This window comes from Martes martes (genome assembly GCF_963455335.1).
Source record: "Martes martes genome assembly, chromosome: 1".
NCBI classification, from domain to species: domain Eukaryota; kingdom Metazoa; phylum Chordata; class Mammalia; order Carnivora; family Mustelidae; genus Martes; species Martes martes.
In genome coordinates, this window is record NC_137888.1 from 206,116,801 (window position 1) to 206,142,694 (window position 25,894).

A 25,894-nucleotide genomic window follows, 5' to 3' on the forward strand; every position below is an offset into this window, starting at 1 on the left:
CTTTATCTTAACTAATAGTTTTCTTATGTAATTGGCTGCTCCCATATTGGGGGCATAGATATTTACAATTGTTAGATCATCTTGGTGGATAGTCCCTTTAAGAATTATATAGTGTCCTTCTGTATCTCTGACTGCCGTCTTTAGTTTAAAATCTAATTTATCTGATATGAGAATTGCTACCCTGGCCTTCTTTTGAGGCCCATTGGCGTGAAAGATGCTTCTCCATGCCTTCACTTTCAGTCTGGGTGTATCTTTAGGTTCAAAATGGGTCTCTTCTAGACAACATATGGATGGGTCCTGTTGTTTTATCCAATCTGCAATCCTGTGTCGTTTTATGGGCACATTTAGTCCATTCACATTGAGAGTGATTATTGAGCGATACGATTTTATTGACATTGTGTTATCTTTGAAGTCTTTCTTTCTGTTGATTGTCTCTATATTTCTGTTCAATGCTATTCTTAGGATTTTTCCTCTTTTATAGAACCCCCCTTAATATTTCCTGCAGTGTCGGCTTGGTGGTTGCATAGTCTTTTAAGCCTTGCGGGTCTTGGAAACTCTTTATCTCTCCATCCATTTTGAATGTCAGTCTTGCTGGATAAAGTATTCTTGGCTGCATGTTCTTCTCATTGAGTGCCCTGAATATATCTTACCAGCCCTTTCTGGCTTGCCAGGTCTCTGTGGACAGGTCTGACGTTATTCTGATGGGCTTTCCTCTGTATGTAAGGAGCTTCTTTGTCCTAGCGGCTTTCAAGAGATTGTATCTACAATTATGATTCCTCAATTTTACTATGAGATGCCTGGATGTTTTTTTTGAATTTATAATCTTGGGGGGAGACCTTTCTACTTCTAGTACATGAACACTTGTTCCATTCGCAAGAATGGGAAAATTTTCATGAAGAACTTGTTCCACTATATCTTCTAGACTTCTTTCTTTCTCCTCCCCTTCAGTCATTCCAATAATTCTGACATTGGAACGTTTCATGGCATCATTTATTTCCCTGATTCTGTTTTCGTGGCTTCTAAGCTGTTTGTTCCAGGCTTCCTCCTGATCCTTTCTCTCTATCTGTTTGTCCTCCAGATCACTAATTCGATCTTCTGCCTCAGTTACCCTAGGTTTTAGAGAATTTAGATTAGATTGGAACTCATTGAGAGCATTGTGAACCTCATCCCTGGTGGCCTTCAGCTCTGCCCTAACATTATGAACATCATCCCTGGTTGCTTTCAATTCTGCCTTAATCAATTCCGTTTGGTCATCCATGGCTTTCTTCAGCCTAGCTATTGCCTGGATAATTGTTAGCCTGAATTCTCTTTCCGACATATTGTGTATGTTGATAGCTGTTTGCTCTGTTGCGGAAGGCCCATCCTCTGTATTTTTCTTCTGTTGGGGATCCCTCCTCCTAGTCATTTTGGTGACACATGACTGGACAGATGTAGCTGGATGTATCAACTGTGGTGCCGTCAAGGTGTACCCTGGAACACTTCTGAGCACTCAGGATTCCCCACCCAAACGAGAGAAAAAAGAAAAGAAAAGAACAAAGAGAGAGAGAGAGAGAGAGAGAGGAAAAAAAGGGCAGATAAAAGAGAAGGTTCATCCCAAATGGGCCCCAGGGTAAGATTTATGACGTATACAAACAAAAACAGAGAAACAAAAAGACTGATAAAAGTATATGACAAGAGAAAATATATATATATAAGCAAAAAAAGGAGGAACCTCGTCAAGAAGAACCCCAAGTGTAAGATTTATATATTATCAGGACAAACATAAATACACAGAGACACTGGCAGAAGAAAAAGATGGGAGCATGGTTATAGATTCTCAGTGTGGGCGAGGAAGGTTATTTTGATTCTTCCTGGATGTATCTTGATATCTTTGTTAAAGGACTCAACTTTCCTAAGAAAAAGGGGGATTAAAAATTGGTTCACCTATAGGGTAGCATTGATTGGAGAAAGGGGGTTACCTTGAAGTTTAACTCTATGTGAATATTAGAAAATAAAAATAAAAAAGGAATAAACTGGACTAAACTAAACTAAATTTTTTTGAAAAATTAAAAAAATCTAAAAGCAAAAGAAAAACACATGTGTATGTATCAAAAAATTCAGGTTAGAAGTTTATCATGGAATTTGATGTACTGGACATCTCACTGTGATGGTAAATAGGTTAAAAAATTATCTATATTAAAAAAGAAAAAAAATGAGCCAGAATAGTGGGAATGAATTAAAAATAAAAGTTGTATCTATGAAGTAGTGGTGGTTGTTCCCTTGTAGTCTTTTTTTTTTCTTTCCTGACTCGTTTTATGGGGGAGGGGGCTGCCACATGGAATTCAGTCAATGCTGTTCCCTGAGTTAAGTCCTCCCACCCCCCCAAAGGGGTGGGCTCTGAGAAAAACAGTTTTTTCAGGCTTTTGTTCTCTGGAGGTTTTTATGTTTGTTCACTTCTTTTCTCTCCCCTTGACAGCTTTTGATGGTTTTTGGAGGTTTAGAGGAAAGCAAACTGCACCCCGACCTCCCTCTCAGAGAGAAGCCTCAGTCTGCTCCCCTGCAGGTGCTGCAGCCCCTGGGCCGCTGGCAGAGCAGGTTCTGAGTCGCGGTCCCTGGGGACGTAGGATCTCCTGCTTGTAAGCAAAACCAAGGCAGCGGTGGCTGTCTGGGCAGCTCCAGACCGCCAGAGAGGTTCCAAGCAGTGATCACACACTGAGATTTTCCCGCTGGCTGGGGCTAAGAGCGCCGGGCTTGCGCGCACCTCTCCCAGGGCAGGGTTTGGAGCTCGGCGTCTCCGGCTCTATGGGCTCTATTGTCTCTATCTCTGCGTGGGTCCGAGAACACCAGGCTGGGCGTTCGTGCACCTCTCTCAGGGGAGGGTGAGGCACGCGTGCATCTCTAGCAAGGTGCGCGTTCTGCCATCTGGTGTGGCCCCCAGCCCCTCACGGGCGCCGGACTCCACTCATTCTCGGGTGCACTGGCGGCTCAGGGACAAAGACCAGGTTTCTCCGCCGCACTCTCTCTGGCTCAGCACCAGGGGAGGCTGTCCTGGGTCTGGGGACTTAAGCCCCTGTCCCTAGCCGCCCAATTCCCACAATTTCCCCCCACGATCCTTTGCTCTTTTGAGTGCTTTCAACCAGACTCCAAGTTAATGCTGGTCCCCAGATGCAGGGCACTCTCATATTGGGGTATTATTTTCCAATCGGTCGCCTTTGGTGGCTCCCTCCCCCTTTTGTTTATCTTCGGATATCAGTCCGAGGTTCCCACTCCACTTTACCTGCCCACTGGCATCTTCTGCCCCCTGTAGAGATCCAGACGTGTATAATTCTGATCTCAGGCTGATTTCATGGGTGATCGGAGTTCTTTGGTTGGTAATCAGCTCATTTTAGGGTACAGGCTGAAAAGGCGCCTCCTCCTACTTCCCCGCCATCTTGTCTTGGTTGGAATTTTTAAACAGAGAGCAAAAGAAATTTCTCTAATTTTGCTGGCAGAAATGTGAACTATTACAATGTTGAGAAAACAACCTAGAGACAGCTATAAATATGAAAATACACATATTGTTCAGCTCAGAAATTTTCAATCTCAACACTATCGACATTCTGGTTCCCGTCTGTTCTCTGTGGTGGCCTGAGTCCTGGGCTTTGTAAGATTTTCAGAGCATCCCTGGCCTCTTCTGACACCTCCCATGTGACTCTGAATTCCTCAGTGCCCCCCCCACACCCTGGGGAACAATATTTCCTCCAGTGGAAAACCTGATTTTTAACATAGCAATCTCCAAATATATCTGCAGAATTCTTATAAAGCAATATATTGAGAAAGAATGGAAAAGGCTTTCAAACTGTGAGTAGCATAGCCACATCATGAAATATCATGCAGACTCTGAAATAAAGAATCAGCATTACCCTAGTTGACTGGAGGCAAGTTCATGAGGTATTATTGAATAAAAAGGAAGAATGGAAGCAGGTAGGAAAAAAAGCAGCCCTAAAACTTAAAAAGAATTTATGATGAGCATAGGATACAACTTATCCATTTGTACAGTGTTTGAATGTGCATGTGTGCATAATCTAGGAAGAATTTTTCAGTTTTATTTATTTATTTATTTATTTATTTATTATGTATGTTAGTCAACAAACAGTAGGTCATTCATTTTTGATGCAGTGCTCCAAGATTTATTGTTTACATATAATACCCAGTGCTCCATACAATATGAACCCTCCTTAATACCCATCACTAGGCCAACCCATCCCCCAAACCATTTCCCTCTAAAACCCTTGGTTTGTTTCTCAAAGTCCACAGTCTCTCATGTTTTGACTCCCCCTCTGATTTCCCCCCCCTTCATTTTTCCCTTCCTCTACTAATGTCCTCCATGCTATTCCTTATGTTCCTCAAGTAAGTGAAACCATATGATAATTGACTTTCTCTACTTTACTAATTTCACTCAGGAAGAGAAGTTTTTAAAGACACTAAGTTCTTAAGGAATAAAGATTGTCAGGAGGAATGAAATTAGGTCAAGTATACTGTTTTCAAAACAACTATGTAAAAAAAAATTCAATGAGAATCTAAAACTAATGTATGTGAAGACATAAAATAATAATTCAGTGCTGTCAAGATGGGTCACTGATTCCAGATTAAATGTCCAAGGACTTGGAATAAAATAATATGAGTGAATGATCTTTACAACTGGGGAGTAAGCACTAAGTCATTATTTTTTCTGACATAAAGATATATGGATTGAAATATGCTTATGAAGGTAAAGGCAATCTTCAGTCAAATGTAAAGAAGAGATGATGGTCAAATATGATGCAAGTTTTAGAAATGGATCTCATCACAAAGAGACAAAGACCCATGGGGAATGACAGAGATGCATAAACAATTGGGTAATACATATAGAGGAGATTTATTAGCACTCAATGTACAAAGTATCTTTTATTTTCATTTTTGTTTATTGCAAGGACTGCTAAGTAAAAAAAAATATTAGTGACAGCTCAATATTTCAGGATGGATAATATAAAAAAGCAATATAAAGAATACAAAGAATGCCATATACTGAGTGACAGATCTGAGCCCATACTACTAATAACACAACTCAACACATATATGTCAATACATATACACTAGAACACAATGAAAACAACAAAGTTGGTAAAACAAAAAGAAACCCCTCTTCTGATTCTTTGTTTGAAAGAATGCAATCAAAAACAGGAATAAACCACTGACTCCACTGTACAAATGCAATGAGATGGTAGAGACAATGTACAGTACAGAAAAAATGAAAAGCTAATCCACAAATATATTCAGCTCCCTTAGTAATGAAATCATTTCAAAGCAAAGCTCCTTCATATAGTTTTCATTGTTAGATAACTGTTTTCACATGAATACCCAGAGGAGGAGGGGATGCTGTGAAAATGTATGCCTCATGAATTACTGTTGCAGGGTCCTATCTGCAAGAAATAAATTGGTCTAGATTTTTCTCATCAGTATGGAAACAGAGACAAATATGTTCCATTTTAAAGACAAAAAAGAAATTCCCTGACTTCCCTGGACATCCCTCCATACCTAATATTCTTATTCTGTTTAACTGCAAAACTCAGTGCTTATGTTCTATTTTTATTGGGAGTACTTTATGCCTCCCATCCCTTCACTTCATTGTCACGAATCACCCATGTGTTGCTGAGCTCACTATTCACTTCTTTCTTTAACATCATCAGTGAATTCATTCATCAGTTCATCAGACAAGCAATTGAGCATAGAGATCCCCAGGTTCTGGGCTAGGCTGGAGGCTGTCAGGTGACCTCAGGTAAATGCAGCAGGCTTGGATTTTGTCTAACCCTTGCCTTCAGGACCTGCTGGGCTCTGGGACACATGTGAATGGCAGCTCTGAAGGAGGGGTCTCTATGTGGCAGTCTGAATTCCTCCTGGGTGGGGATGATGGTGACTAAACTCTGTCCCCTCACAAGATGGCAGGAAGGAGGCTGGCATCAGTCTTCCAGCCAAGCTTAGGATTCCAGAGACAACAGTCTTGTCCCATCCAGCCCAAGGAGGCACAGACATATATTTAGAGCTTCCTCTGTCTGTTCATGAGGCATGTTTCCTTCCTGCTCCTCCAACCTCTAAGCACACGAGTTTCCTATGGGACACTGGTGTGTACATGAAGGAAAATTTTCCTGGAGATTGTGTATTTCTTACAGACTAGGTTATAACCAAGTGAATCCAGAGCTCTTCCTCAGGAGCTCTGTTGCTCCCAGAGTAGAGACCTTTCATCACCTTATCCCAACCCTAACTTCAACTTTTCCCACAAAGTCTAGGACTGAGCAATGTGTATCGATTAGATCCCTTGGATCTCCGAAATGTTGACTTGTGTTGGACTCACAGCCCTGCGATCTATAGAATATCACTGTTTTCCTTTTCAGCAAGAACTAAGATTTTTTTATATAAACCTTGAGCAAGGGATGCCTGGGTGGCTCAGTCCATTGGGCATCTGCCTTCAGCTCAGGTCATGATCCTGGGATACTGGTATTGAGTCCCACATCAGGCTCCTTCCTAGTGGGGAGCCTACTTCTCCCTCTGCATGTCACTCCCCCTGCTTGTGCATGCTCTTTCTCTCTCTCTCTCTCTCTGGCAAATAAATAAAGAAATAAAATATTAAAAAAAAAACCCAACCAAACAAACAAACAAAATATCTTGAGCAAGACATACCTCAGCTCCACATTTGCCAAATGATCAGGAATTTCATACTTTTAAATTTAGTTACTAGATCCCATACTGTGAAGCATTTATTAATTATAGGAATTATAAAAAATATAGTTAGAATTTTTTGCACTCTTTTAATGATTTTGGAATAAAAAAATAAGCACATTTGTCCCTGTAGCTTCCAGAATGAACCAAGTCTTGCAAACATTTTTTTTAGCCCAATGAGAACCATTTCAGAGTTTTGACCCCTTGAATTATCAGACCATAAATGTGTTTTAAAGACTAATGTACTCATTTTACATTGTCATTAGGAACTGAATAAAAACACTAATCCAATAAAATTTTGCTCAGGAAACTAAGCTTAAGCAATCTCAGGAACTTGTTCTTTCCTATGACAATTGGCCACGTAGAGTCTCCTTCACAAAGAATGTTTTCAGAGCCCTCTTTACATCTTTATTCCTCAGGCTGTAGATGAAGGGGTTCAGCATGGGTGTGACCACCGTGTACATCACCGAGGCCACTGCACTTGCGTGGGAGCTCTGGGTAGCAGCAGAGCTAAGGTACACACCAAGCATTGTACAATAAAATAAGGAGACAACAGAAAGGTGAGATGCACAGGTGGAAAATGCTTTATACTTGCCTTGAGCTGATGATATTCCACATATGGAGGAAACAATCTTAGAATAAGAGTAAAGGATCCCGGCAAAAGGACCACCACCCAGCAGGACAGCTGCAGAATACATCACCATGTTATTGAGAAAGGTGTCAGAACAGGCGAGTTGGATCATCTGATTGAGTTCACAGAAATAGTGGGGGATTTCTACCTCTGTACAGAAGGACAGCCGCAACACCATTAAGGTTTGTAGCAGGGAATGCAGTATACATATGATCCAGCACATCAGAACTAACAGTCCACAGAGCTGAGGGTTCATGATAACCATGTAGTGTAGAGGATAACAGATGGCCACAAAGCGATCATAGGCCATCACGGCCAGGAGAAAGACATCCAACACAGCAAAGAGTACAAAAAAATAAATCTGTGTGACACAACATGCATAGGTTATGACTTTACTTTCTGTCTGTATATTCATCAGCATTTTAGGGACAGTGGTGGAAGTGGAAAAGATGTCTACAAAGGACAGGTTGGCCAGGAAGAAGTACATGGGGGTGTGGAGGTGGGAGTCAGAGCGGACAGCCAGAATGATGAGCAGGTTTCCAACCACAGTGATCAGGTACATGGAGAGGAAGAGCCCAAATATGAGGGGCTTCAGTTCTGGTTCCTCTGAAAATCCCAGAAGAAGAAACTCTGAAATTCGCGTATCATTGCTGGGTTTCATGTGGTGGAGGTGACTTCACGGACAGAGGCAAATAGCATGATTAATTTTCATACACTCACAGACTTAAAATGCTACCTTTTAAATTTTGTAGTCTAATTCATTTTAATTAGACTAATTCTAATTTATAATTAAATTTGTAGTCTGTATTCATTTTAATATTTTGCACATGGATAGGGTCCCATTCAGGGGATCCCCTGTACCACCATAGTTATGGGATTTTTGTTTCTATCACTTAATTTACAAAAGACCATGTATTCCACACTTTTAGTTAAAAAATTATTGCAAATCCCAAAATACAAATTAAGTCCTGGCCATGATTTAGGCATTGTCTAGGTGATGAATATAGGGTTCTAAAGAACAAAATTCCCTACCACTTAATAATGGAGAAGAATACATTAACAAGTAAGAAAATAAATAGCATTTCAGAGGGTGGAGATGGTATGAAGAAAAGGAAAGCACGGATAAAGCAGAGTGAATATGGCATGCTATTTTCTTGGGTATGTAAGTCAATTATGTGAACAAGGTGACATTGGAACAAAAAATCTCAAGTAAGAGATGGAGGCAGATCAAGGATTATGGAGGAGAGGGAATTGCCAGTGCAAAGGCCTCAAGACCTCTTTGATATCAGCCACAGCAACTTCTTTCAAGATATGTCTCCAAAGACGAAGGAAACAAAAGCGACAATGAACTTTTGGGACTTCATCAAGATCAAAAGCTTCTGCACAGCAAAAGAAACAGTCAACAAAACAAAGAGGCAACCCACGGGATGGGAGAAGATATTTGCAAATGACAGTACAGATAAAAGGTTGATATCCAGGATCTATAAAGAACTCCTCAAACTCAACACACACAAAACAGATAATCATATTAAAAAATGGGCAGAAGATATGAACAGACACTTCTCCCATGAAGACATACAAATGGCTACCAGACACATGAAAAAATGTTCATCATCACTAGCCATCAGGGAGATTCAAATCAAAACCACATTGAGATACCACCTGGCACCAGTTAGAATGGCCAAAATCAGCAAGACAGGAAACAACGTGTGTTGGAGAGGATGTGGAGAAAGGGGAACCCTCTTACACTGTTGGTGGGAATGCAAACTGGTGCAGCCACTGTGGATAACAGTGTGGAGATTCCTCAGGAAATTAAAAATAGAGCTTCCCTATGACCCTGCAATTGCACTACTGGGTATTTCCCCCAACGATACAGATGTAGTGAAAAGAAGGGCCATCTGTACCCCAATGTTTATAGCAGCAATGGCCACGGTCGCCAAACTGTGGAAAGAACCAAGATGCCCTTCAACGGATGAATGGATAAGGAAGATGTGGTCCATATACACTATGGAGTATTATGCCTCCATCAGAAAGGACGAATACCCAACTTTTGTAGCAACATGGACAGGACTGGAAGAGATTATGCTGAGTGAAATAAGTCAAGCAGAGAGAGTCAAGTATCATATGGTTTCACTTATTGGTGGAGCAGAACAAATAATATAGAGGACAAGGGGAGATGGAGAGGAGAAAGGGATTGAGGGAAATTGGAAGGGGAGGTGAACCATGAGAGACTACAGACTCTGAAAAACAACCTGAGGGTTTTGAAGGGGCGGGGAGTGGGAGGTTGGGGGAACCAGGTGGTGGGTATTAGGGAGGGCACAGATTGCATAGAGCACTGGGTGTGGTGAAAAAACAATGAATACTGTTATGCTGAAAATAAATAATAGAAAAAAGAAAGGTACTTGTTTCCAAATGTTCAAGTGAAAAAAGCAAAGCCAGTGCTACAAGGGGAATGAGCAGGAGCGAGTCTGAGGAGAGAAGTCCTCAGACACACTGAGTAGAAAAGTGGCCTCTCTGTTAACTCGAAACCTCAAGGCACAGGGGCTTCCTTGTACACAATGCCTCTCCCACTGTATTCATTGTGTTGCAAAAGCATCTCATGAGTTGAACCAGATCCCCTTCTTAATGGCCTCTCTTGTCACCTTGGGAGTCCTGAATCCTGGCACTTTGTTATGGGGACTGCTCACATTCTACAAGTCACACACACACACACACACACACACACACACACACACACCACCATTCCTTGCCATCCTGATTGTGCCAGGAATGGAGATGATCCAACCCACATAGTCTAGATCACTGACTGTTCCCCTACAAAATGCAGAGTTGCCAAGTCTTAAGCCTCCCATGGGTAAATAATTTATTTAAATATTAAAATATATGCCCAAATACACACACACACACACACACACACACACACACACACACACTCAATTCTTAAAATTGAGCATTGGGTTAAACACTGGAGACTTATTTTTCATGTACCCCCTGCATCATTTCTGGCCAATTCATTTCTATGTGGTCTGATAGGGGATGTTACTCCCTTTCTCCCTTCTCTATGTGGCATATTTTATTGATATTCTTGAGCTTTGTGTATAGATCTCTTTTACGAACCCAGGAGGCACACTCTAATGCTCATTCTGGATTTTGCCCAATGTGCAAAGGGGTCCACAGACCATGCTCTACAATCCTGTCCACCATGACAATTCTATCTTTTTGTACTCAATAATTTCCTTCATATCATTTTGTCTGTGGATATTATTTCATACACACATTTATTTCATTATGTTCTGTTCTCATTGTGAGGGTTCATGTTTAAAAGTGCAGGGACTTCAACTTCTTTGTTCATTTTTGTTTTTTTCACCAAGTTTTGTGAATATATGTGTTTAATATAAAAAGCCCTTCAAATATGGATAGGTATAGAATGAACAGAATGAAGAGATCATAAAACCAGTTTAAAATGTAAAATGAGTAATTTCAAAACACCTGTTCTAGGCAAAACTGCATGAAAAACTAAAATGAACTAAAATAGGATATAAAATAGCAATCATTAATGATGTCAATATGGGTCAATAATTAAATTGTAGAAGTCCTAGACACAAAAGAATATAATATATAATGTTCCTAGAATTCTCGGTATTTATTTGTTAAATGAGTTAGAAATCAGGTCTCAATGTATAGGGACATTTACCACATGGTAAGATTGTATTTCAGTTTCCTTGGAAAAGGTTGAATTTCTCAATAAATGGAGGCAAAAGGGAATCTATCTGGAAGACTATGAAATCTGTACCCTCCCTCAGATCCTATAAAAAACCAGAGGGCTTATGACTTCAGGGTACATGTAACCAAACAATACAGTAGAACATCAATAAAACTACATATAAAAGTTACAAATGGGCAACACCCCTAAATAAAGCAAGAAATTCAGAAGTAAGAAGGTAGACATATTTACATAAAATGTAAATTTTTTGTGGTCAAAATATGTTCCAAATGTCAATTGAGAAACAATGATCAGAGGAAATAATTTGAAATGATGATGATGTTTTAAAAATAAAAACAGAGAGGGAGAGAGAGAATAACATATGGGCATCTAACAATAAAGGCCAATCAGAATAGCTATCAAATACATGAAGTTCGCTGAACCTGAAGGACACTTTAAGAAAACTATGATCCTGCAATTGCACTACTGGGTACTTACCCCAAAGATACAGATGGAGTGAAAAGAAGGGCCATCTGTACCCCAATGTTTATAGCAGCAATGGCCACGGTCACCAAACTGTGGAAAGAACCAAGATGCCCTTCAATGGACGAATGGATAAGGAAGATGTGGTCCATATACACTATGGAGTATGATGCCTCCATCAGAAAGGATGAATAACCAACTTTTGTAGCAACATGGGTGGGACTGGAAGAGATTATGCTGAGTGAAATAAGTCAAGCATAGAGAGTCAAGTATCATATGGTTTCACTTATTTGTGGAGTATAACAAATAACATGGAGGACATGGGGAGACAGAGAGGAGAAGGAAGTTGAAGGAAATTGGAAGGGGAGGTGAACCATGAGAGACTATGGACTCTGAAAAACAACCTGAGGGTTTTGAAGGGGTGGGGGGTGGGAGGTTGGGGGAACCAGGTGGTGGATATTAGGGAGGGCACATATTGCACGGAGCACTGGGTGTGGTGCAAAAGAAAATGAATACTGTTATGCTGAAAAGAAATAAAAGAAAATAAAAACCAAAAAATCAAGGAAAAAATATACTCAATCTAATTAGTCATCAATGATAAGAATAATAAAAACTAATATTTAGTGAAAAAAAAAAACAAAAACAAGAAACATCTCCATCACCAGCAGCCTGGGAGGAAAAATTACAGAGCTGTTGCATATTTTGTTGAACAAACAAACAATGTTGAATTAATTAATCAACAATGTTGAAACTAATTTTATTTTAAATATCTCATGTATTCATCTGAGAGACAGAGAGAGCATAAGCAGGTGGACAGGCAGAGTGAAAGGGAGGAGCTGACTGTCTGAAAGCCCTCTGTGGGGCTGGATCCCAGAACCTTGAGATCATAACCTGAGCTGAAGGCAGATGCTTAACCATCGGAGCCACCCAGGTACCACTGTGGTTAAAACTTTTTAACTGGTAGCCAAGGGGTTACTGCGGATTTGTGGGCAGGAAGTAAGTGTTACAAGGTTGAAGGCAGAACCTGAAGATAGCTGTGATCCAAATAGTGATATTCTTTACCCCAGGGTTTCTCTGTCTCTGCACATGGACATTCTAGCCAGAGCCTGCCCTGGGGTGAAGTGTGTCCTGTGCATTGTAGGATGTTTAGATATTCCTGTCCTCCATGAACCCTTCTCCAGTGTGACAGGCAAAGCTGGCTCCAGCTGATCAATGACTCCCAGAGGACAAAATTACACCCAATTAGATCCACACATTGAGTGTAACAATCTCAACACACTTTTTCTAGCATTGCTATATTAACAGTTTAATAATAAAGAATATGAAAGACCTTCAAAAGTGAGTAGCTGTTACTCTGCAAAATTGACATTAGCACTAATAATACATTAAATACTTAAGCAAACAGACAAATACAGTGATAACTTGTTCTGGGCTAAGCTGAGTTGACTCTCACATGGTGATGGGTCAATGTTCTTGGCTTCCATTCTCTCTGACCCTGTCATCCATGGACCACTGTGATGTTGGACTCACCTGGCTGGGGTGTGTGACAAGAAGGTGTCTTTATGGAAGTTGAATTCCTCCCTGGATGACAGCTGATAGGGACTCAAGCTCTGTCTTCAGCTGAGGCAGCAGGAAGGAGTGAAATATTGGCCTCCAGCCAGAGTAAGGACTCAGAACAAATAGAAAAGAATCATGGCCCTTCCTGTTGCCAGGACTGACGTACTGAAGATGAGAAGGTATTTACAACTCTCCATGTCTGCTCATTAGGCACACTTCCCTCTCATGACTCCGAACTCTAAGCACATGACTCCCAAGTGGGAAAGTCCTCTGGACAGAAAAGTTATTTTTCCAATAAACCTCAGTTCCCAAAAGACTAGGTTAGAGGTCATGTGAAATCAGTTTTTCTTTTCTAGTGTCTTTCCCTGAACTTGCACCCTTCCTGATATGTGAATCTTCTAGCATCTCACATCAGCTTCAAGTTACAATTTTCTCCAAGTCTATGATCCAGTGGCCACCTGGATTAGGTCTCTTTATCTTCAAATACATACATATATATAATGTTACTTTGTATTTACTATATATTTATTTATATTTCTTACAATTAGGAATTTCTTACTTTATAGTAAGAATAGTAAGTATAGTAAGTTAAAGGCTGTCACTTAGTTCTTTTTTAATTCTTCTTTTTTTATTTATTTACTTGACAGAGAGATCAGAAGTAGGCAGAGAGGCAGGCAGAGAGAGAGGGGGAAGCAGGTTCCCTGCTGAGCAGAGAGCCCAAAGGGCTGTCACTTAGTTCTTTGTCATAAAATGATGTTATATAATGTTAAAACAGATATGTTTAGATCATTTTCTGTACTATAAAGTGAGGTTGCATCTTACAGGGATTATTTGATTTAATTTTTATAAAAATATCCCTGAGGAAGTAAACTTAAGAACTCCAATCTATGCTCCAGAAATGGTGCTTGGTGCTGTCTTGTGAAATGTCCACATTGAATATATGGGTATGTTGTAGGGCTTGAGTGTCATTCTGCAGGATGCTTCTAGCTTTCAAGCTCTGGGGCTGTTTCTCAACCAGAAATGATTTTATCCCTGGGCATGTCTGGCAATGTCTGAAGGGATGCTGCTGAATACTCACAATCCAAAGGAAAGCACTCCAAAAATATGATTATCCTACCACAAATATCAACCATAAAACCTGAGAAACCCATCCAGACTAGTATCTCTCCAACTTCAGTGTGCCTGTGAATCCACACAGATCACACTAAATATTCAGGATCTTATCATAGTTTCAGGGTGGCTCAGATATTCCGTATTTCCAGCAAGCTTCCGGGTGATGTTGATGTGTGGATCCTGGTATACAGATCACTCTTCATTAGCAAGGCTATGTGATCCAATGTTAGAGATAGTTGCAGGGAGTTTTAAGTCTTCTGCACCGAATGTGGTCATTGCATGAAATTATGACGTTAACCTGTATTCACTCATTCTTCAGGCTGTGTAAAGTCTGGGTTTATTGCTTTTATAAGTGACTAAAGTAGCACACATATGAAAAAGACTTTATAGTATGCAGAATAAGGCCCTCCCAAATATGTCCACATCCTGATGTCCAGTGTCTTTCATGTATTATTTATTATAGCACAGAAGAGTTAAGGTAGCAGATTGAACAGGGTTGTGAATCAGCTGCCATTAAGATAAAGAGATTAGCTATAATTGTCCTTGTGGGACCAAGGTCATCACAACAGTCCTCTGAATGTTCAGAAAGGCTGTAAAAGGTTGGTGTTAGAGGGAGATTGAAAATGCTGCTCTGTTGGTTTTAAAGGAGGAAGAAGAGCCAGAGCCCAGAAATGCAGGTGTCCAGCAAGAGAGACTAAAATTGGAAAGGAAACAGATTCTTCCTTGAGCCTCTAGAAGGAACTCAGCCCTGCAGACATCTTGCTATTAGCCTGATGAGACTCCTGCCAAGCTTCTTACTCCAAAACTGTAAGAGCATGTATGGGTTTTTAAAAGTAAGTACTGTGGGGATGTTTTACAGAAGCAGGAGGAATCTCATATGGGCATAGTCAATAAAATTATTTGAGAAAACTGATTTTAAGTCTTCCAATTCACTTGTAGTTTCCCTTGGATAAGGGCAAATTGCAATACAGAACCCACATTAAGTAGACAAAAAACTAAATCTATTTTTAGATATTCTGCCACATCAGCTGGTTCAATAAATGCCTCCCGGCTTAAATGAGCATATGGCCTTACTACAAGGCCTTTGAGAAAGTGACATAGGAAAGAAATTTGTGGTCTGAATTAATGTCATCATTGTAACTTATAATTTTGCATCTATATTTCTGAATTCTTCTATTTCATGTTGATTCAGCATTCATTCTTTCCACAATCGCTACACTTGGCTGTTTTCTTTGGAGTAAAAAATTAATTTCCACACATTTCATTCTTTTCTTACAACGTTCATATGGAGATATGTTTAGCATTCCACATTGCCTTCAGAAATAAGGACAGAGGCTCAGGGGCTGGAAAATTTTAACAATTACCTAACAAAGCTGTTAAAGTTTATGTAAAAGTCTTAATTATACATAAATGAAAACTTGCACTATGTGCTCCTCATTTTGGGGTGGCTCCTTTAATGCATCAAATTCTACACTTTAAATATGCAATTTATTGTGTGTAATTGTATTCCAATAATTGAATTAAGTGGAGAAATATCTATGACACATGGATAAGGGTAGGATCTAGAGTGCAAGTAGCTGAATCTCCATTGAAGGTTTGCAAGATAGACCTTCTAACAAGAAAGGAAAGCAAGTGTTAATTATAGAAGTAGGAACAGTGGGATGAAATTCAAATAATTCACATAGTATATTTAAATTGTAAATAGAAGAATAACCTACATACAGAAATGTAGTAATAAGACCATGGATTGGCTGAGACGGAAGAGCACTTGGGCCATACCACATCTTGGGTGAGCCTTAGTAGTGCAATGTAGAGATTCACCACTGACCACAGATTCATGAGCATCCCAGCAGAGATCAGAAATACTTCCCAGAGTATAATGTCATTTAACTGTAAAGATATTACTGATGATGAGAACAAATGCAAGAGAAATGTAGCTAAAAGTCCATCTCCTTATACCCCACGACCCCTGATGAACCCCTCACAGACATTCAGATCATGACATCACCCCAGGAACTCATGGCTGCCTTAATATTAATGTTTCATTAGAGACCAAAACAACCCTAGGTTTCAATAGTCAGACCTCTAAGGTACTGTTTACAAGCCTCACATTCAGCATACAGAAATTCCTTATAAACTTAACCTTATCTCTAATACCATTCCCCCCACAAATTTAAAAGGATGCAGCCAGTCTCTCCTCACAATCCCAGTGCAGCTCTTTCTGTCCATGGGTCTTGTACCTGTGCTATAATAAAAGCATCTTCTTCTATCATAAAATGGTTCAAGAATTCTCTCATAACCATTGTGTTCCATGAGCTTGCATCAATTGCTCTTCCATTTGACAAGGGCAGCCTGTCACACAGCAAGAGCTGACTGACACAACAATCCAAGTGAGGCAACTAGAAAATGTACTGCTTTTTGGGATTCCTGGGTGGCTCAGTGGGTTAAAGCCTCTGCCTTCAGCTCAGGTCATGATCCCAGGGTCCTGGGATCAAGCCCCGCATCAGGCACTCTCCTGAGCAGAGAGTCTGCTTCCTTCTTTCTCTCTCTGCCTGCCTCTCTGCCTACTTGTGATCTCTGTCAAATAAATAAATAAATTTTTTTAAAAAGGGCTGCTTTTTATTTGTGGCCCATGATCTGAAAAATGAGGAGAGTGACAGTGATCATCCTATTATTGAAGTTTATTTCCAATGGCTTTATGAACAAGTGGCTGTGTGTGGGCTTCCTTCAGAGTCAGTGGAAGAGTTTGAATGACATACACTTTTGACTTTTGTGCAGAAGAACTGGTGACCCTGAACTACACGATGGGCAGGACATCCAGCTCTCCTGTGAAGCATCCTCTGATTGTGCAGGTGGAAGGGATTTCTGAGCAGGAAGGAGGCATGAAATAGATGATACTAAGATCCCTTAACATTTGTGACAATTATTAGAGAAAGGGAGTTATGTCATGTAACAATAGAGAGAATCCTTTTAGCAGGTAGCAGTGGAAATTTTCATGTAGAAACAGGAAGATCTTTTGATGATAAAACATACAAGACACTAAGCAATCCTTCATGTCAATGAATAAACACTTCTGTGCGGACACTGATGTTCCATGTTTCAATAAATAGATGCACAGCATGAACTGTGATATAAAAATGCAAAAAAGAAAAAAAAGAAATATTTGATTAGTGACAAAATGAATATTTTGAAATTTTGCCTCATCATATTTATGGTCACCCTGACACTACGAACATACTGGGTTCATCTATTTATTCAAATTTGTCTTTCCATCTAGGCTCCATTGGGAGATATATGTTTGTTAATCGATGATTGCAGGGACTATGGTAGACTTTTTGGACACTAAGCTGAATCACTGAGTAAAAGCAGGAGACTTGTTAGAACACAGTAACATGTCTGTAGAGTAAGTGCCTCATATTAACTTTGGTTATTTCAGAGACAACTATGTGGAGTAAACATATTGTCAAGTGTGGGACACAATTACCAGAGAAATACTTAGGCTGCCCCAGCATGAAATATCTCTTCAGAAAGACTTGGGTAACCTCTATACTGACACATGATTGACTGATTTCCCCTGCTAAATTCTACTCATATAAAAATTTCCAATAAATCCTGATCATACAGTCCCATCCCATTCTGGCCATGGACATGGATAGGTACAGATCCTTCAGCAGCAATCTCTTTCCCTCTGTCACAATGCTTCTCTTTCCTTCTGAGACCTCCCTGAATGGCCTTTGGGCATCCCCTGTGCCCTCCAGGACCTGTGAAAAATACACCTGCTTTTGTTAGACTTCTCTGATGGGTGTTGCTGAGGTGTGTCTTGCTATCACAGTAAGAACCTAAGGGCTGGTTTAGTCAGAGCAGAGGCTCTGGTCAGGGAAATCTCTGTGGGAATGTCTGCAAGCACAGGAGTGTAGGGGAGTACCTGGGCTTTCCTAGCCTGGGCATCCCTGTCTGTAGCCTCAGACCTAAAAGGAAGGAGGTTAGAGACCACATTATCAGGAAGAGAAGTGAGGGTATTGATGTAAAAGAATTGACAGACTCTAGGTGAAAATTGAGGTTTTGTATATTCCTCTACAACAAAGTTATGTGAAGGGCTCAATGGCCACATACAGTTTCTTAAATATGAAGAATACAGCTCAGGATTATTGTCCTGGGAAATCTAGGAATAATTTACTTGGCATGTCATAATTCAATTCAAATGAAATAGTTCATTTCATTCAAATGAAATGAAATTAGTTTTAAGAATCCTAATTGCCCCAGGTAAGATACAGAATTTTCTAGGCATTTGTGATCCAATGTTGGGGAAAACATAGGAAGGCAGGTAATCGACAAAGGGGAAACTCTGTGTGTATCAGACAGAGCAGAACCTTAATAAAGTGAGTTAATTAAACTCAAAATGGATGAAGGACCAAATGTGGGATAGGAATTCATCAAAATCCTAGAGGAAATTGTACACAGTAATCTCTTCTACCTCGGCCACAACAACTTATTTCAAGACATGTCTCTAAAGGGAAGGGAAGCAAAGGCAAAAATTAACTTTTGGGACAGCATCAAGATAAAAAGCTTCTTCACAGCAAAGGAAACAATCAACAAAACTAAAAGGAAACCTATGGAATCGGAGAAAATATTTGCAATGACATATCAGAGAAAGGCAAGGTATTCAAGATCTGTAAAGAACTTCTCAAACTCAACAACCAAAAAACAAATGATCCAGTCAAGAAACAGGCAGAAGACATGAACAGACATTTCTCCAAAGAACACATACATGTGATCAAAAAACACATGAAAAAATGGTCCCCATCACTTCTCATCAGGGAAATATAAATCAAAACCACAATGAGATACTACCTTACACCAGTTAGAATGGGAAAAATTAGCAAGACAGGAAGCAACAAGTGTTGCGAGGATGTGGAGAAATGGGAACCCTTTTCCCACACTATGGGTGGGAATACAAATTGGTACAGCCACTCTGGAAAACAGTATGGAGGTTCCTCAGGAAGTTCAAAATAGAGGTATCCTATGACCTAGCAATTGCACTACTAGTTATTTACCCCAAAGATACAGATATAGTGAAAACAAGGGACACATGCACCCCAGTGTTTATAGCAGCAATGTCCACCATAGCTAAACTGAGGAAAGAGCTGAGATGTCCTTCAACAGATGAATGGATAAGGAAGACGTGGTTCATATATACAATGAAATATTACCCAGCCATCAGAAAGGATGAATACCTACCATTTACATTGACATGGATGGAACTGCAGGGTATTATGCTAAGTGAACTAAGTCAATCAGAGAATGAAAAAAAAAATTAGGGGCGCCTGGATGGCTCAGTGGGTTAAACCCTCTGCCTTTGGCTCAGGTCATGATCCCAGGTCCTGGGATCGAGCCCCGCATCAGGCTCTCTGCTCAGCGGGGAACCTGCTTCCTCTTCTCTCTCTGCCTGCCTCTCTGCCTACTTGTGATCTGTATGTCAAATAAATAAATAAATAAAAATCTCTAAAAAAATTTAGAAAGCAGAATAAGGACCTCCCAAATTTGTGCACTTGCTAATCCCCAGTACCTATGCACACAATATTGCATATTGCAAGGGAGAATTAAGGTGGCAGATTGAACAGGGTTGCCAATCAACTTATATTCCGATAAAACAGTGAGGGTTTGAGAAATTGGAACTCTGTACTGTTGGAGAAAATGCATATTGGTGAAACCATGGTGGAGTATAACATTAATTAAGAGAATTAACTGGGAACTTGTTGAATATTTTGGCATCCATGTTCATCAGGCATATTGGTCTCTAATTATCCTTTTTCATGGGGTCTTTGTGTGGTTTTAGGATCAGGGTAGTGCTGGACTCATAGAATGAGTTTGGAAGTTGTCCCTCCATTTCTATTTTTTGAAACAGCTCCAGTAGAATAGGTGTGATTTCTTCTTTAAAATTTTGGTAGAATTCCCCTGGGAAGCCATCTGATGGTGGACTCCTGTTTTTAGGAGGTTTTTGATTACTGCTTCAATTTCCTTGCTATTTATTGGTCTGTTCAGATTGTCTATTTCTTCCTGTTTCAGTGTTGGTAGTTTATACATTTCCAGGCAAGTGATGTGATGAGCACTGGGTGATATACACAACTAATGAATCATTGAACACTATACCAAAACCCAAAGATGTACACTATACATTGGCTAATTGAATTTAAATAAAAAATAAATTCCATTTAATTAATGTATAGCAGAACAGTAGTTCATATTAAGTTCACTTAATAACATTTAAGTGATTTAACACTTCCATACATCACTCTATGCTCATCAAATCGAATGAGCTGCTCAATCTCAATGACCTATTTCACCCATCTCTTAACCATTTATTTTTATTTTATTTTTTTAATTTAATTTAATTTTATTTTATTTTCAGTGTTTCAAAATTCATTGTTTATGCACCACACCCAGTGTTCCATGCAATACATGCCTTCTTTAATACTCACCACCAGGCTCACCCAACCCTCCACCCTCCTCCCCTCCAAAACCCTCAGTTCGTTTTACGGGTTTTTTTGCCCATTAAAATTATTTATTTATTTATTTATTTGAATCATAATTGACATACAGTATTAGTTTCATGTGTATAAGATAGTAAGTTGATATTTTTATACACTATGAAATAATGACCATGATAGGTCTAGTTACCTCTATGCCCAGTGGGGAGCCCAACACAGGGCTTGAACTCAGGAACCTGAGATCAAAACCTGAATTGAGATCTTGAGTCAGAGGCTGGAGTGACTGAGCCACCATGGTGCCCCTTAACCATTTTTAAGAGCACAGCTCAGCGGGATGAAATACATTCACATTGTTATGAGCTGACACCGCGTCCCATCTCCAGAACTTTTTTTTTCCTGGTGAATCTCAAGCTCTATACCTAAATATATATCTTTTAATTACCAAAATGGTATATAAGTTTAGAAGAAAAAATACCCTTTAATTTATCTTAAGGCAATAATTCTTAACTGTTTTGGCAAAACTGTCATGGAAGACAAGGACCTAGAACTCATGATTTTATGTCAAGGGAATACCGTTCTTCACCTCATGGAAAAGAGGATATCCATTTTCTAGAGATACCAGTTCTGTGTTCCATCACAAATCAATATTTGGGAGACCCAAGGATCCTCATAAAGAAAAACTCTTCACTCTTATATTTGGAAAGAACTTTAACTCGGGGTTGGGATAAGGTGCTGAAAGGTGAATTCAGGGAAGAGTAATAACTGGATTCACCTGACTTGTAATTTGGTCTCTTGGTACTAGAAAAACTGCTGAAAAAAAAAGTCCTATCTGTCCAGAGCAATGTCCCATGGGGGATGATGTGCTCAAAGTTTGGAGCAATAGGAGGGAAATACACTCAAGGAGGAGGTAGGGAGCTGTAAATATCTCTTCTGCTATTGTTCCTCAACACGTGTAACCTTGTGCTGCTGGGGCATGGTTATTTCTTTTGGAGTCCTAAGTCTGGTCAGAAGACTCCTGTTGTATTGTTTGAGAACAGAGCTTCAGTGTCCATCATCAACCACCTAGGGAGGAATTTGGACTTCTACATAAAGACCCCCATGCAGGTGAGTCTGAGAACCCAGCAGATGTTGCAAGAAAGGGCCGCAGAGCATAGAAGGGTGAGAACATTTACCTGAAACCACCTGAGAGCCAACTCAGTCTAGCCCAGCACCACGACATCGCTAAGGTTGTTGCGTTGCTTGATTAGCTAATGATTAGATTTAGTTATGATCCTAAAAAGAGAAGTAAACACTGAAATCAGTCATGCAGAAGAGATTGCTGAGGATTAAGTAGTACTGATGGAAGATTCGTGATAGGTGACAGAAAGTGGTTGCAGTGAGTAGAACACTAGTCCAAGATTCTTTGCAATTAAGAGGAATAAAGTTATATGATATTAGCTCCAATGGCTAAGTAGTGAAATGAAGACATTCTTTTCTTCTTTTAAGCCATGGAAAATTTGAGTATGTTCACATATTGATGAGAAATACCCAGAACAATGGATCATAAGAAACACATTTCACAGTGACCTTTTTCTTTCTGGGCCTTCCAATATTTATCTTTTTATTTTTTTATTATTATTTTTTTCATGGAATCATTGCCATTTATACAGTTATGGACACAAGTCTTCAGGTCACCCAAATACTCAACAGACTCATCTTTATGTTCCTTCTTGCACTTTTGGCATTTGGTAGTTTTCGTGAGTCATGAGACTTATTTACTAAAAAGTCTACCATGTGATTGTACTATGTGCTGTAGTGTTAATTACCAAGGTGTAATCAGTGTTGTATAAATTGCCAGTTACAATCAAAATTATAAAAAGTTTAATAGAAAAAGAAATCCTAGCAAATTAGTAATGGTGAGAATAGTTTTGTATTACTTCTTTGTCTCTGTTTCATATATGTATCTGTATTTTCAGTGGTGATGTAAAACGTGTTTTTTGTTTGGATTCTGAATGGTCTGAATTTTTTTTTTAATTTCTTTTCAGCGTAACAGTATTCATTGTTTTTGCACCACACCCTGCGCTCCATGCAATATGTGCACTCCCCAATACCCACCACCTGGTTCCCCCAACCTCCCACCCCCCACCCCTTCAAACCCTCAGGTTGTTTTTCAGAGTACATAGTCTCTCATGGTTCACATCCCCTTCCAATTCCCCTCAACTCCCTTCTCCTCTCCATCTCCCCAGGTCCTCCATGTTATTTGTTATGCACCACAAATAAGTGGAACCATATGATACTTGCCTCTCTCTGCTTGGCTTATTTCACTCAGCATAATCTCTTCCAGTCCCATCCATGTTGATACAAATGTTGGGTATTCATCCTTTCTGATGGAGGCATCATACTCCATAGTGTATATGGACCACATCTTCCTTATCCATTCATCCGTTGAAGGGCATCTTGGTTCTTTCCACAGTTTGGCAACCGTGGCCATTGCTGCTATAATCATTGGGGTACAGATGGCCCTTATTTTTACTACATCTGTACCTTTGGGGTAAATACCCAGCAGTGCAATTGCAGGGTCATAGGGAAGCTCTATTTTTAATTTCTTAAGGAATCTCCACACTGTTCTCCAAAGTGGCTGCACCAGTTTGCATTCCCACCAACAGTGTAAGAGGGTTCCCCTTTCTCCACATCCTCTCCAACACACGCTGTTTCCTGTCTTGTTAATTTTGGCCATTGGTGTAAGGTGGTATCTCAATGTGGTTTTAATTTGAATCTCCCTGATGGCTAGTGATGATGAACATTTTTTCATGTGTGTGGTAGCCATTTGTATGCCTTCATTGGAGAAGTGTCTGTTCATATCTTCTGCTCATTTTTTGATATGATTATCTGTTTTGTGTTTGTTGAGTTTGAGAAGTTCTTTATAGATCCTGGATATCAACCTTTTGCCTGTACTGTCATTTGCAACTATCTTCTCCCATTCCGTGGGTTGCCTCTTTGTTTTGTTGACTGTTTCCTTTGCTGTGCAGAAGCTTTTGATTCTACCAAACTTTCATAGAAGAAATAACACCTATTTTCTTGAAGCTGTTTCAAAAAATTGAAGCAGAAGGAAAACTTCCAAACTCTTTTTATAAAGCCAGCATTATCCTGATCCCCAAACCAGGCAAAGACCTCACGAAAAAATAGAATTTCAGACCGATATCACTGATGAATATTGATGCTAAGATTCTCAACAAGATCCTAGCAAACAGGATCCAACAGCACATTAAAAAGATTATCCACCATGACCAGGTGGGATTCATCCCTGGGTTACAAGGATGGTTCAACATTCGCAAATCAATCAATGTGATAGAACAAATCAACAAAAGAAGAGAGAAGAACCACATGGTCTTCTCAATTGATGCAGAAAAAGCACTTGACAAAATCCAACATCCACTCTTGATTAAAACGCTTCAAAGTATTGGGATAGAGGGAACATTCCTGAACTTCATCAAATCTATCTATGAAAGACCCATAGCAAATATCATCCTCAATGGGAAAAAGCTTGTAGCTTTCCTGCTGAGATCAGGAACATGACAAGGATGCCCACTCTCACCACTCTTGTTCAACATAGTATTAGAAGTCCTAGCAACAGCAATCAGACAACAAAGAGAAATAAAAGGTATCCAAATTGGCAAGGAAGAAGTCAAACTCTCTCTCTTCGCAGATGGCATGATTCTTTATATGGAAAACCCAAAAGACTCCACCCCCAAACTTCTAGAACTCACGCAACAATTCAGTAACGTGGCAGGATACAAAGTCAATGTCCAGAAATCAGTGGCTTTCTTATACACTAACAATGAAAATACAGAAAGGCAAATTAGAGAATCGATTCCATTTAGTATAGCAGCAAGAACCATAAGATACCTGGGAATAAACCTAACCAAAGAGGTAAAGGATCTGTACTCGAGGAACTACAGAACACTCATGAAAGAAATTGAAGAAGGCACAAAAAGATGGAAGACCACTCCATGCTCTTGGATTGGAAGAATAAACATTGTCAAAATGTCTATACTGTCTAGAGTAATCTATACTTTTAATGCCATTCCGATCAAAATTCCACCGGTATTTTTCAAAGAGCTGGAGCAAATAATCCTAAAATTTGTATGGAATCAGAAGAGACCCCGAATCGCTAAGGAAATGTTGAAAAACAAAAACAAAACTGGCGTTTAATCACGTTACCTGATTTCAAGCTTTACTACAAAGCTGTGATCACCAAGACAGCATGGTACTGGCATAAAAACAGACACATAGACCAGTGGAACAGAGTAGAGAGTCCAGATATGGACTCTCAACTCTATGGTCAAATAATCTTTGACAAAGCAGGAAAAAATATCCAGTGGAAAAAAGACAGTCTCTTCAATAAATGGTGCTGGGAAAAATGGAGAGCTATATGTATAAGAATGAAACTTGACCATTCTCTTACACCGTACACAAAGATAAACTCAAAATGGATAACAGACCTCAATGTGAGTCAGGAATCCATCAGAATCCTAGAGGAGAACACAGGTAGTAACCTCTTCAATATCAGCCACAGGAACTTCTTTCAAGATATGTCTCCAAAGGCAAAGCAAACAAAAATGATAATGAAGTTTTGGGACTTCACCAATAATTTTTTAAAATTAATATGTGAAAGCATTATAGGAGAAAAGCTCTACATTACAATTATTTCCTTGCTGGTGGGGATGAGTATATTTGTGGGTTTCTTAGACATTTGTTTTCTCTTTTGTTTGGTGGGTTTCAAGTATTTATATTCCTGTTTTTTATTGCATTTTCTCAAGCATGGGAATTGAAATTTTTCCATTAACTTTGTTATTTGACCTTCAATTCCTTAATGTAGGTGTAGATGTATTCGAGGGTAGTAGGAAAGTTAATACATTTTGTGGGCTCGAAGCCATCATTTGGTCATATTTTCCTCCCCCCTTGCTTAAGTGTAGAAATTTCTGCAACATCTAAAGTAATAAATCAGCTTTTATATGTATTTTCACCCTGTGTTCACATTTCTATTATTCCTTATTGTACCTTTTGGCCTTTTGTGATTAGACCTATTTCTGAAAGTCTTGCCATAAGCAGCCAACATTTTGAAGGCATTCTTTTTATCATTTGACCAACATTCACCTTCCTAAATAAATATGAAGTAATATATCTCTATATGAAATGAAAACATGGCTTTAGATAATGCTTCCT

General features: G+C 39.5%; 1 protein-coding gene and 1 pseudogene across 2 annotated transcripts in view; one reads left to right on the plus strand and one right to left on the minus strand.

The window, feature by feature from the left end:
- LOC308351624 (olfactory receptor-like protein OLF4) overlaps positions 1-25,894 on the plus strand; it is a 60,817-nt pseudogene that overhangs the window by 29,064 nt on the left and 5,859 nt on the right. The gene's annotated exons all lie outside the window — the stretch shown is intronic.
- LOC308351405 (olfactory receptor-like protein OLF4) lies at positions 7,059-8,015 on the minus strand (the record flags this gene model as incomplete). Its single annotated transcript, XM_080817027.1, has 1 exon — positions 7,059-8,015. The coding sequence occupies exon 1, from the start codon at positions 8,004-8,006 to the stop codon at positions 7,059-7,061; it is 948 nt and encodes a 315-aa protein (XP_080673153.1). The 5' UTR covers positions 8,007-8,015.